Source organism: Vidua chalybeata, chromosome 18 (assembly GCF_026979565.1).
Source record: "Vidua chalybeata isolate OUT-0048 chromosome 18, bVidCha1 merged haplotype, whole genome shotgun sequence".
In the NCBI taxonomy this organism is placed as follows: domain Eukaryota; kingdom Metazoa; phylum Chordata; class Aves; order Passeriformes; family Viduidae; genus Vidua; species Vidua chalybeata.
In genome coordinates, this window is record NC_071547.1 from 9,969,216 (window position 1) to 9,982,283 (window position 13,068).

Consider the following 13,068-nt stretch of genomic DNA (forward strand, 5'->3'; position numbering starts at 1 on the left):
AGCAGAAATAGTTTGAAAAAATTTCTTCTGCCCATGTGTTCCTACCTCTGAGCTACTGCATAATAAAACAATTCCAATACACAATCTGGATGTAAACAGAATAGCCACTCAAAATTTTTAGTGCAGTGCAAGAGAGGAAGAAAGAACTCATTCAGGATTTTATCTTCTTACTCCAGGACAAGTTCAGCTTCAGTTTTATGTTGGATTCTGGCTTTCAGATGTTCACAGATAAGTGGTGCTGCTGATGTCTCAAGACAGGAGCCTTGTATGAACTTTTGAAATCTCTTCTAGCACCACTTGCCAGAGGAGAAAGCTGGCTTATGATCTGGGCTCAGCTGAAGTGCAGGGAAGAACAGTGTATGGCTGACTACCAAAGGCTTTACACCTACGTGTTTGTCCACTCATTCCTGCAGATGTGCTCAAAGGGGGTGGTGGTGGGACAGGAGGTGTGGCTCTGTGATATCTCCCGGGGCAGCCTCTGCTGCTCCATCCAGGCACAAAGAGCCTCGGAGGGTGGGAGATGAGCCGTGCACGGCCTGCAGGCTCAGTGGCTCGGGCAAACAATCATTTCTCTGGTGCCACATCCCGAGCTGGACTCCCGGGAGATGCTCTGTGCCAAGCCCCGGCAGGGTCACCTGCGTGGGCTCACTGATCTGCTCACAAGGGGCTCTTTTCACCCAGGATATAAAACGTTTACCTGTCCCAGCAGGCTCGGGAGCTCACTGTGGATGGTACAGACAACATGCTGCCTTGGGCTGGTACAGCTCCAGCGCGATTCTGGGGGTGAAATTGCCGTGAGCAGAGGAGGAAAGGTGGGGAGGGGCCCGCGGGGGATGCAGAGGCGGCAGGGAACACGTCGTGGCAGCGAGCCGAGCCCACGGCGGTGGCAGACGGGCCGCGGCCACCGCCCGCCCGCCTCGGACGTCACAAGTGCGTCTCCCTGCGTGTCCCTGGCTGTCGTGGCATTACAAGCACAGAAATCACACCCGGTTGCCACGGCAACATCACCAGCTGGGACACGCCGTGCTGTCATCCAGCAACCAGCCAGGGGTCCCCGGGGACGGAGGGGATGCTCTGCTGCCGCAGAGGAGGATGAGGGTCCCACCCAGCCCCTGGGACCCAGGGATGCCATCCTTTTGCCCAGGAGCAGCGACTTATGTAGTTCCACTACCTTAACAGCAACATTTTTTTTTCTTCTAATCTAAATAGTAGTTTAATCCTTTTCCTAGGGAGGGCTTTGCTATTCATGAGTCCCTATTTTATTCCATGCACAGCCTTCATAGAAGCATGAAATGTTAAGGGATTGGAATGGACCTTACAGATCATCTGGTCCCAATTTCCCCTGCCACAGGCAGGGAATTTTCCCACTAGACCAGGCTGTTCCAAGCCCTGTCCAATCTGGTTTTGAACATTGCCAGTGTTGGGACAGCTACAACCTCCCTGGGCAACCTGCTCCAGTGTCTCAAGACCCTCACAGGAGAGAATTTCTTTCTAATACTTAACCTAAATTTCCCTTATTTTAATTTGTCCTCATTCCCCCTTGTTCTACCACTACAGCCCATTCTCCTTCTACCCATTCCATAAGTGCTCATCACCCAAAGGACTCAAGGGTAAAAATCTTTCATTAAATGAGTGTGTGCAAAATCCTTGGGCAAATTCTGTAGGGGTGCTCCCCCTCATGTTTGCTGAAATTACTTTGGCACTTCCTGTATTTATTCCTTGATGTCTGCATGGCCCTGTTCCTGTTGGGTCCCAAAACTCTGTGTGTCCTAAAATGGGGTTAACTGCTGCTGCAGGCTTGGACTGACTCTCAGCAGAGGGCTGAGCCTTTCTCCTTGTTCTCCCAGAGGGATGGTGGGTAAGTGCCACTCAGCAGTGACCTCAAGGTGTTTCTCCATTACCTTCTAGGGCACTGAATCATTTCATTGAAGGACTGTGCAGGCGAGAACACGCAGCTGCAGTCACGTCCTCTATTCACAGCTGTAGCATGGAAAGGCTCAGCACTCCAGGCCTGATGTGGCATGAAGCTGAATTATTAACAAGTGCTCTCTGCTAGAGGAGAAGCAACTGGAGAGAAGGAGCCTTTCTCATTAGTATTCCCTGGGTGATCAGGGATCTGGCTATGTGGCGTGAGGATCTGCTGATGCTCCAGAGGGGTGGGGAGCTGGGGAATGAGGTTACTGGGAGGTTTGCTGGAATCAGTGTTTGGCTGTCTGGTGCTGGTGTCTGTTTCCTCTCACCTCACCATGTGTGACACAAGTGTGCCTTATGCCAGGCACAAAACAGTGCTCAAGGCCTTCTTCCCCCAAGGAATGAGCAGCACCACCAAAGCTGCCATGACAAGCAGGTCTTTCAGCCCCTTCAACAGGAAGCAGTGCTGCCTTTTCTCCTGCAATCTCCCCTTCCAGTGAATTTGGACTGCTCAGTGGTGATGCAGGTGAAGATTTGCTACTCAGGACTCCGTGCTTGAGGAGTTCAGTGTAGAGCTCCTACTAATAAGCTGCTCACTGAATAGGTCTGGTAAACACTTTGGAGAGCAAAAACTAGAGAGTTTTTATGAAAAATAATTCAGTGTAGTGGTTGATCTGCACCTTGAAATGTAGGGATAGTAAAAGCAACTCTTCTTTAGCCCAGGTTCACTCAGGATCTTTATCTGGTTAAAAATAAACCCCCCCAAAGCAGGACTTAAATTCAGCCTGTCTTGTCTCTGTACTAAGGATGGAGCTCCCAATAGACCCTGCTGGGCTATTGGAGACAACTTAATAAACAAGAAACATAAGGAGGCCTGCATTAAGCACCTGTATAGATAAAATAAGGAATTAAAGACATAATTCATAGTGTAACTGCTACAAATCTCTGGCATGGGGAAAAACAGTGCATCTTGCCCAGCACACTTTTCCCAATAACTTTATTTTTCAGTGAATAATCTGAATTTCTTAAAACTAACATTGTTCCTATGCTGATAGACCCAGCAACCAAGCATTCAGAAAAATCTCTTCAAATAAATACCTGACAACAGAACTGCCTCTCCTGTGTGTTCTTGACCATAAAAGTTTGCATTTAAAATAAGTAATTTGGAAAGGAGAATACATTATGGTCAGCTTGTTCTTAAATAAAAACCTGTTTCTTTCAAAGCAAAGCCAGGCAGTGCCTCCCAGTTCTCTAACATGCTGCATGTTAGAGCATGAAGTGAGAAACTTCAACTGAAATATTACTGAAAGGAGGGTTTTGTGGTTTGTAAATAATACCTCCTTTGGAGAATTGTGGGCTGGCTGCTCCTGTTCTTGCTGCAGCAGAGGGATTGACTGAAACACCTCATTCTTTGTAGCAGCATGCTGGCTCTAGATGCTGAGTGAATTTAAGGAGTTGGTGATTGAGGGCCCCTCTGAGGGATGCCACAGCAGCCCAGCGCTCCTCTAAACACAAGGAGCTGTTTCAGCAGTGCAAGATGACACTCTGCCACTGCCCCGGGAAACAGATTTGCATTGCAAAAACTACCTGAGCTGACGTTGTGAAATCGCTCCCCAGTGCTCCATGAACCATAAAAGAAGCCCAGCTGAACCCAGAAGGATGAGCCTCACCCAAGCTACATGCAGCAAACAGCTCCAGGAGCCAGAGCTGGGGAGCAGGAAATGTGTGGGAAAGCCATCTGGTGAAGGCACTCAGAAACAGCGTGGAAATCTTTTTTCATTCACTTCCTGACAAAGTAGTAATATGTTGCCTCATTATAGGAAGATGACTGGGTGTTATTATTATTTGTATATTAGTAACTCCTAGAAGCCCAAAGGTGAGGACAGGACTCTTGCTGTGTTACCTGCTGTGGGCACATGTAAGAGGAGACTTTTCCCTACACACACTCCCCCATAAAAGGACAGAAGGCATAGGATTGTGGTTTTTGTGTTTTTCTCTTTTCTTTTTTTATCCTTGTGGGGAACTGAAACAGATGGGAGAGACTGAAGGAGCTGGAAACAGAACATGTAATAATTCCCAAGCCTTGACTTTCTCAGCAGAACTGTTCTTTGCCTCCTATACTTTAGCTCTGAGCAGCTCTGGTGAGTGGTTTGTACCCTGGCACACTGTTCATGAGGAGCTCTACAGTTCTCCTTGGTAAACTCGGCATTTAGCTTGGTGTGGACACACTGCTGAGAGCTCCTGCACCCTTTGCTGTGCTGAGGCAGGGGGAGGGAAATCAAAGCAATGTGCAGAAGGGCCTTTAATCATCATGTAGCAAATTAAAAAATACGGTGGAGGTCTTAAACTTGCTCTTTGGCATTTCAGTCACGTCTTTCACTATGTGCTCCCAGTCCAGCAAACCAGATTTTCCCTATGGTTTAATGCTGTTCTAACCTCGGGCAGTATCTTTGTTCTGCTAAAAGCAGAGAACCAAGGGCTATATTTCAAGAGAAGGCAAAGTTCCTTATAGCCTACTTACTATTATTAGATATTTAAAGTTCTCCTATATCACCACCTCATTGGAAGACCTCAAACCATTTTAAGGACCTTATTTTAGCCCCTTGGTGACAGAGGCAAGAGGCTAATTTTTAGATACCGGAACAGACTTAACATTCCTATCCTTGAGTTTTCCTTACCAGTCTTTGCTAAAATTGATGGTGGATTTTTTCAGTCCCAGGAATTAATTGCAAGACAGGTCCCCTTGCTGTCCTTGTGTGGGTGTGTGTGCTTGGCTGGTTGGCATTAGTGACAGGTTTAGACAAAGTGAGTATGTGTTGGCTTTTCATCTCTGGGGAAGGCAGAGTTTAAAAAATGTCCTAAAGACTAATTAGTTAGTGAAAGTATGGCAGCAGCAGGAAGGAGGAGGGGCAGGATGAAGGAGATGGTGGCTGCTGCCCTGCTTTGAGATAAAAGAGGCTAAAGCCCAGGAAATCCAGAAATCCAGAAGAAACAAGCAGGACCATGTGGGCTGGCAGCTCCTGAGGCTGTCATTCAACACACAGAGCCTAGTGCCAAGGGGATACCTTCTCCAGGAGTGAGATGATCAAGTGTTGTTAAGTGGGGCCATGAGGTGTTAATTGCTAAAAATTGTAGAAATTCAAATTTAAGGAGCCAGTACCTTCTAGTGTAGAATGACTCTACCAGAGAGAAGCCTGTCTTTGTGTCCTGTGAGTGAAGCAGGATATAAAGTGTTGAATGGGGCAGACTTGAGGCTCTGAATAAGGCTTTCATCACCTTATTCCAGATTTCTCTTAACCCTCTGCTCCCAAACAACCACGGTGACACAAAGAACCAGGAACACAAGGAGGACACCAGCAACACCTTAAAGGTCACAGAAGCTGTAACAGCACCTCTTTGTAGGACTTTTCCTCTCCCAGTGCTCAGTTCATGATCCCAGGAGAGACTCCAGCCTATGTCAGTATGGCTGTGGGCAAGCACATCCATGCTACTCTTGTTTGTCCTTTTTATTAATTGGAAGCCTAAATGGTAACAGGAGCCAGAACTACATGGGTGCAGGGTTTAGGCAGTGCCACTGCCTCAGGGATTACATATGTAACCTCTTCAGAATGAGAGACCAGGCACATGAGACTGCAAATACACTATGGAGCAGCAAATATGGAATATTAAGCAGCAGGAATCAAGTGCTAATATAATGCTGAGATTTTAAAAAGCCTCAGCTAAAGCCCTGAGAATGACAACAGATTGTTCCCTAGTCTCTTTCAATTTGTCCAGGTTTTCCTGACTGTGGGAAGACTGTTTACACCCTTGCTATACCAAATATATTGCTGTATTTGAGTTTCTGGCAAGTTTTGGCCAGGTGACAAACTCAATGAGCACTGAATCGTGCCTCGGCAAACATCAGCTCTGTCTCTATCAGAGCTTATCTGCATTGGAGAAAAACTGTCCTCCAAGCTGGGAGCAGGGCTGGGCTGGAATGGGAAGGGCAGCACCAACACTCAGCATTTTTGAATGTGGCAGTTCTGAAGTGGGTCAGTGAAGACCATTTCTAGCACTAATAGGGAGTTAAGGGAAAAAACCCATGCTTGGACACCACATGCTGGTAGACTTAATTTGGTGGTTCCTCTGACAAGGCTTTGTGGAATGGCTTTCTGAGCATCTGGCTGTGAGAGGTTCCTGTAGCACAAGTATCATGTGAGGATAATCCCATGTGGTTTAAAAGCCCAAAACAAGCTGTCTGCTTTGGCTCTCCTACCTTCTAGTCTGTTCTTCCAGTTTATGCTTATGCTGGGACAATAACAAATCTTACATTCCCCAGCCAGTGACAGAAATCATACATACACAGAAGGAGCCAAGTTCTTAGTCCTGGGTAAGAAACCTGACATAACACAGGGCTTGTGCAATCTTGGGTGGAAACTCTCATCCATGGTGCATGTGGATTACGCTCTGTCCAGAGAAAAGGTAAAAGATCTGTAGCTCACTTGGGACACATTGCTTTAAAAATGTGGATAAACTTAGCAGCATTCTTGAGCTAAGGAAGATGAGGTGGTGTTTTTTTTTTTTTTTTCTCTTTTCTTTTTTAAGCCAGTTAACCAAATTGGAATAAGTGACTTTTTAATCCTTGACAAGAAAAATCTACAGTGGAATGAGGAATGATTTCCTCAAGTGTCACTACAGAGTGTCATACTCAACACTAGCTCTTGTCACCTCCAGAGGCACAGGACAACTGCATACACAGCTTGAGTGAAGACCTGTACATCTGACCCTCTTCAAAGTCCTCTGATCCTAGTGTTGTGGTTGAGGCGTCCACCCTCTCATAGGCAAAATCCTCGTGTCAGCCCCAGAGACTCAGCTCTGACAGAATTTAGACTGAGAGATGTTCTTACAGCATGAGGTGGGCCTCTTCAGCCTGAATCTGTGTGTGTGTGTGTTTTCGTTGTATGCTATTTTGGGAATAAGCAACTGATAACAAGCAAATGCTTTCGTCTGCTGGACTATGTTCTCAAGCATTAAAATTTTGGTTTGTACTAACTGTCCAGTGGGGAGGAAAAAAATCAAGGTTCTTAATTCCAGAAGACAGGTTAACTTCTGTGGGAAGGAGGCAGAAACTGTTAATTCTTTTGCTGTCAGAAAGAAACTCATGCTGCAAGTATTCAGCCAATTAGGCTGATTTGTAGCAGCTTCACTGTAAATCCTCTTTCATTCAGAGGCAAGTTAAGCTCTTTGATGAAACATGGCATTCCAAGGAATTTCAGTAGGTTCTCACACATCTAACCATGGCAAAACTATCTGTAGTGACACACCATCTGAGAATGACATGGTATATTCAATTCTACAACATTATAGCCAATGTATCTCAAAAAAGGGAGACCTGCAAAAAGCATTTCACCCCACTGTTGCAGATTAGCCTTCTTCTTACATGCTACATTTGTTCAGCCTATTAGTAAATTATAAACAGATTTTCTAAATCAGTTCTAGATACAAGAACAGTTGAGAGAGATAACTATGCAGTAAATGACCACTCAACCCAGAAACACAACTGTTTTGCCAAAGAAATGCATCGCTCCTTAGAGGTGTAAAATCAGTTTAAAGGCGGCACGTCTTATAGCGACACCTGTGTAACCTGACCAGAGGCAGAACCGTTTGTTTCCCTGGAAGTTGGAGCTTTCCCACTCCTTTGCCCCAGAGGGGGATGACAGCAGAGCTGTGACCCTGTCCCCTGCCCAGCTGTGCCACCCAGCTGACTCACCCTACTGAGCTGGTCCAGGAGTCTTTGGTTCTGCTCGGAGAGTTCCTGGACAGCGCGCGTCTTCTCCCGGTCGGCTTCGCGCAGGTGGACCTGCTGCTTCTCCAGCTCGTCCTGCAGCTGCTTCACGTCGCTCTCCAGCTCTGATACCCTTCCTTCCCACTCTCCCTCCTTGTTCTCAAATCGCCGCCGCAATTCGTGTTTCTCTTGTTCCAGGTGCTACATTATGGGGGAGGTTAGGAAGGGAGGAAAAAAAGGTGAATGTCTCCTTTTCCTCCTCTGTGCTAGGGCTAAAACCCTGTGCAGGAAAGAAGATGGTGCTAGAGCGTGACAATGCCATGGAGATGACAATTCCACATCAGGGCAGGTCACTGGCACCAAAGCCATTTTCCATTTCCAGCAATTGGCCTGTCCTTGGCCACTGGAGTTCAGCACATTGGATTTTTACTGAAATAACTGCCAAAAGAGTAAAGTAGGCTGCATGTCAATAGGCGAGACATATAGGTCAGACAGAGCAATTGATTTAGCAGAGCCCAGCTTAACTCCAAAGCAATAAAAAAAAAAAAAAGTGGTCAGTGGCATAATTTTTTTTAATTGCCTTTATAGTCAAAATACACAAACTGTATACCCTTACTGTTGGTGAGGAATGTAGATGAGGCATCCTTGTTGTCATATGGGTCTCATGAACAACAGTTGAATCATCTATCCATTTGCTCCTTCTATTCCTGACCTAATTAGTTGTCTGAGAGTTTGATAGTGCACAGTAACTCCATTGTTTGATGCAACCCGCTCTGGAATGGCAATGGATGCAATGAACTGGTTGCTATAGACATTATGTACGTCCACGTTCTGGATTCAGGTTTCTTAGAAACCACTCTCAGTTCTGGAGACTCTGCTCTGCTTTGGATTGGCTGGAAAATGAGGGACAGCACAAATCTGGTGAAACTTTTGCATGTTTTCCAGGCTTAGTTAAATGAGGGCTTGATTGAAACAGAGCTGCAAATCAGGTCAAAGCAGATTTATGTTGTGCCCATTTGAAAGAATCCCTGCTCCAAAACCCTGAGCTTGAATTTCCCTTGGTGACTGAAGACACACATTTACTTTCAGAACAGTCACAGACTGGGGACATGGGCACGTCCCAGGATTAGCAGGGAAACCTGAAAAATGGGAGTCCTCTCCTTGTTGGTTGTCCTCTGATCCCCAGAAAAATCTCCTGCTACTCTCTATCAGATTCCCTAGTCTTTAAGGAATATGTCTTAGAGAAGAACAGAAACCCACTGGGCCAAACACTGGTAGCACTTGCCTATTACTCCCAGGTGAATTGTTCCCTAGTGAACAATTCCCATGGCACTTCTGATAGGAAGGGAAAATAAACCTGCTAGGCGGAAAAGAAAATTGCACTGCATTTATGTGAAGTGGCTTTTTATTGCTTGTTAGAAACACAGGCTGTGAGGGGGCTGTTTCCCCTGGGTGCCTATTGCTAATGACACACAGCCTCCCTGGCAGGGTCCCTGTCACCTTCCCAAGCAGGTCTGAATGTCAAAACCTTCCAGTACCTCTCCAGCCTCTGGCCTTTGTATTGCTAATCTTCCACCTTTTTTTGCTCTGCCACACAGATGCCATGTTTTCTCTTTCTTCACCTGATCCCCAAATCCTTTCCTATGCTCCTTCCAGCTCAGTGTAGCAGCACAGTGCTTGTGCCCTTCAAATCCTTCTGCAAATTCCAGACTTTCATGAAAAACCCTTAAATATGAGGGAAAGCTGATTAAAAACAGTGGCCCATAGTAGGGGATTTCCCCATGTTTCAGACACTAACAGAATGAGCATTCTTGCAAATGAGAGCTAAGCAGTAATATAAATATTTTAATGCAATAGGTAGGCATGAGATCCCAGCACCTGGCCCATGACAACCATTGCAAAGACATCTTGTTTGTAGTCCAAGTGTGGCTGGAGCAGCCACAATTTCACTTTCAGCAGCACACTGAAAATTCTGTCTTTTATAGCTCTGCCTCTTTCACTGCTAGGCAACGTTTAGAAAGATCCAGGGCCTTCTGTAAATGGTAAGTGGAACTTCAGCCTGCTGAGAAGCAGCACTGCAGCTGAAGTGCCCCAGACACCCAAATGTGATTTAGAAGCCACTGATAAGCCTTGTCAATCATTTAAAAAGCACTTTAGTCTTTCACTGCAAAAGAAAATCTCCACTACACACAGCCCCAATAAATGACCATCACAAAGGCTGGTGTGAGAAGAAGGTGAAGAATATGAAGTTTATTCTGTTGTGACAGAGAAACCAGAACAGAGCAGTGGGGCACGGAGAGGCTGTTGCAAAGAGGAGGATAACCCAGATGAGATGTGCTGACTGGTCTCCCCTGCTTCTGTCAGCAGCCATCTCTCCTGGCCTGCCCCCAGCACCTGCAGGGCTGCAGTCTGGAGGGGATTTCTGCACATAGTGCTGATAGGGCAAACTGCTGTCCTCAGTAGGGGAGTTTCTTGTTTCCTGAGCGTCTCTCCATTCACCAGCTGCTCACTGATTTTTACACAGCTTTCTAGAAGATGTTTTCTTCTGAAAACAGCTTCTCTTCAACTTAACTGAGCTGGGCTGGTCCTCATCTGAAGAGATGAAAGCAAGGGGGAGTTTCCCAGCTGATAAAGAGGGTTCATACTGTAAAATGCTTGGACACAACAGGCTCCTCTGTGTCAGAGGAACAGCACTATTAACTGTCTTAATCCCTTAGAGAGGATAAAACTGTCTAGGATCACATATCAGAATTTATTACAGAACTTCAATTTCATGATTAGAAATGAATTTAAATTCAGGCTGTGAAGTGAAAGGTTTGCCAGAGGAAGTGTACGCAGGAATGCTGTACCTCAGCAATGAACCCACAAAACTAGAACATATTTAATCTTGAGGCAAAGCACCCAACAAGCAGACCAGTACCTTGGCTGTTGTGAAATGGAGAGGCTTCACTGAGCTCTTGTAACCAATTCTGAACTGTGAACTGGAACAAAATATCTCCTTCTAAGAGCTGAACATCATTATATCAGGTTGTCACCAAGGATCTCATCTGAGACTTTGCTTTGTGTCACTGTCAGAAAGTTCTCAGCACAGGGAAGGAGGGAACAGCTGTGGGTCCTTCCTCTGCTCCTCTGAAATCGAAAAGCTTATTGTGAAATTTTATTCACTTCAGTAGCAACAGGAGGAGGCCGAGATTTAATCTGCATAGGCTGGGATTATCGAGCTTGTGTTTTAGAAGATTAATGTTGAAATTTGATTTTTTTGTGTGAAGCAGCACTGGGTTAAATTTGCCAAACCCAGTGGGAAAAAAAATGACCCTTAAGTAGATAACACTAATTCCTCTCAAATGGGTAGCCTGGAAAATAGCAATCTGTTATTCCACTGGGAAGTTAGGGTGATAGTAATGGGATGAAAATATGTGAAGAGTCAGTTGTGTTTACAATCTCTTCATTTACCTTCTGAATGGGCCTGTGAGAGCAGAGGTAAACATTTGTGGGGTGTTATTTAAACTACTATAAAGTCGTAGTTTCTCCCTTCTCCTTTTCACCTCTACGTTTTGCAAGCAGTGAGTGGTATTTGAGGCTCCTGAACTCCCTAAGAGGCAGCTTGCTGGGTACCTAAACTTGTGCATTTTTCCTTTAACGGTAGGAAAGGTTCTACTCCAACTCCTCAGGAAAACCATGTCAGCACAACACCACATACGTCTGTTCTTGCTTAAAGATCAACCTGGAAACATTCACTCTGGCAAATTTTAATACTCTGGGAAATTTTCATCTGATAAACAGAGACACTAAGCAACAATTTGAGCAAATGTCACCTTCACTTTTTTCTATTAAAATAGCAAAGGCAGAGAGATTCCCCTGCAAAAAGGAAGGGATCAGCTGGGGTAAATGACAAGCTTAATAAGAGAGAGGAATTTTTGTCAGGAGAACAAAGGGCATACATTAATTTCACAAATCCTCTTGAACTTGAGAAATGTTAAGTCTGTGAGGAAGGAATACAGGAATATGCAGGACTGTGCAGAAAGGACTGGTCTAGGGCTGTGACTTGAAATGTGAATGTTAATCCAGCACTGTTCAAACTCTCTCTAGAAAGGTGAGAGAGGTTTTCCTCAGACTTCTAAGCAGTATTACTTATTGGAAGAAATACAATTCCAAGAGTACCTATGAGGAAGAGTAAATAACAGTGGTTCTCTCACAATTGTGCAAGAGAGCTGTTCCAAAAAAAAAAAAAAAGCTGCCTGCACAAGTCTTTTTCTTTGTAATAGCTCTATTTTAGCATTAAAAATCAATAAATAGCTCAATCCCCCGAGTTCTTGGCAAACAGCTCTCTCCAGATACCTGTAGGCATTTTTCTTACCAAACAGCTAACAGCGACGTATCGTTAGGGCTTATCTCCTGCCATGCCTAAAGCCTTAGCTGCAACAGCTTAAGCATAAGGGTCACATATGCTCTGTAGCTCAGTACCTGCTGTGTAAATTTAACTTCCGAGGTATTTCTGTGACGAGATGAGCCGCGCACATCTCTCCCAGGTGGTCCCGGGGCAGAACAGCCCCCCAGGAGCCTCTGGAGCGCCGTGCTGCAGCCCGGCCCCGGCCCCACACGCCGGCTCTCGGCCGGGGGGAGCGGGGGAGAACGGCAGCTTTGCCTCCCCCAGGCCTCGCAGGCATTGCTCAGACCCTTTCTTCCCCGTCACGGCCACAGCGAGTCCCGTGGGCTGCTCGGCAGGGCCCGCGCCCGCCGCCCGCCGGGGAAGCGGCCGCGTTGCGCGGGGAGAACCCGCGGGCCGGGGCCGGGGCCGGGGCCGGGGCCGGGCGCAGCGCGACGGGGCCTCACCTCCAGCTTGTCGGTGAGCTCCTTGTGCATCCTCTCGTACTGCCGGCTCATGTCCTGGTTGCGCTCCAGCAGCGCCTTGCCCAGCCGCGCCGCCAGCACCAGGTCCTTCTCCTTCTGCCGGATCAGCGAGAGCAGCTCGGGGTCGCGGGCGGCGGCGGCGGGCGGCGGCTCCGGCGGCTCCCCGGCGGCGGCCAGCAGCGCCAGCTCCTCCTCCAGGGCCAGCTCCAGGGCGGCGGCCCCGGGCGGCTCCATGCCGCCGGCGCTGTCCGCCTCCGCCGGTGCTGACCCGGCGGCGGGCAGGCGCAGGCACGGCGCCGACATGGCCCTGCGCGCCGCCGCCGCTCCGCTGCGCCCCCCGCGCCCGGCCCGCGGCTGCGGCGGCTGGGCGGGGAGCGCCGCCGCCCCCGGCCCCCGCCCCCCGGCGCCGGGCCCCGGCAGCGCATCGCCACCGCCACGGCCACCGCCACTGCCGCCGGCGCAGCCGCCGCCACCGGCACCGGGCCCGGGTAGCGCGGGGGAAACCGGGTCCTGCTGGCACCGGCTGCCGCGGGCAGGTCTCT

General features: G+C 47.6%; 1 protein-coding gene across 2 annotated transcripts in view; it reads right to left on the reverse strand.

Annotated features, from left to right (window-relative positions):
• The window catches only part of BICDL1 (BICD family like cargo adaptor 1), a 49,291-nt gene extending 36,447 nt beyond the window's left edge, over nucleotides 1-12,844 (reverse strand). For both annotated transcript variants that reach the window (XM_053959386.1, XM_053959385.1), the window contains exons 1-2: nucleotides 12,509-12,844; nucleotides 7,661-7,876 (exon numbers count right to left, since the gene is read on the reverse strand). In XM_053959386.1, coding sequence (XP_053815361.1) covers nucleotides 7,661-7,876; nucleotides 12,509-12,829 — 537 coding nt within the window. In that variant the 5' untranslated portion in view covers nucleotides 12,830-12,844. The remainder of the gene's footprint in view (nucleotides 1-7,660; nucleotides 7,877-12,508) is intronic.
• Between the last annotated feature and the right edge of the window lie 224 nt (nucleotides 12,845-13,068).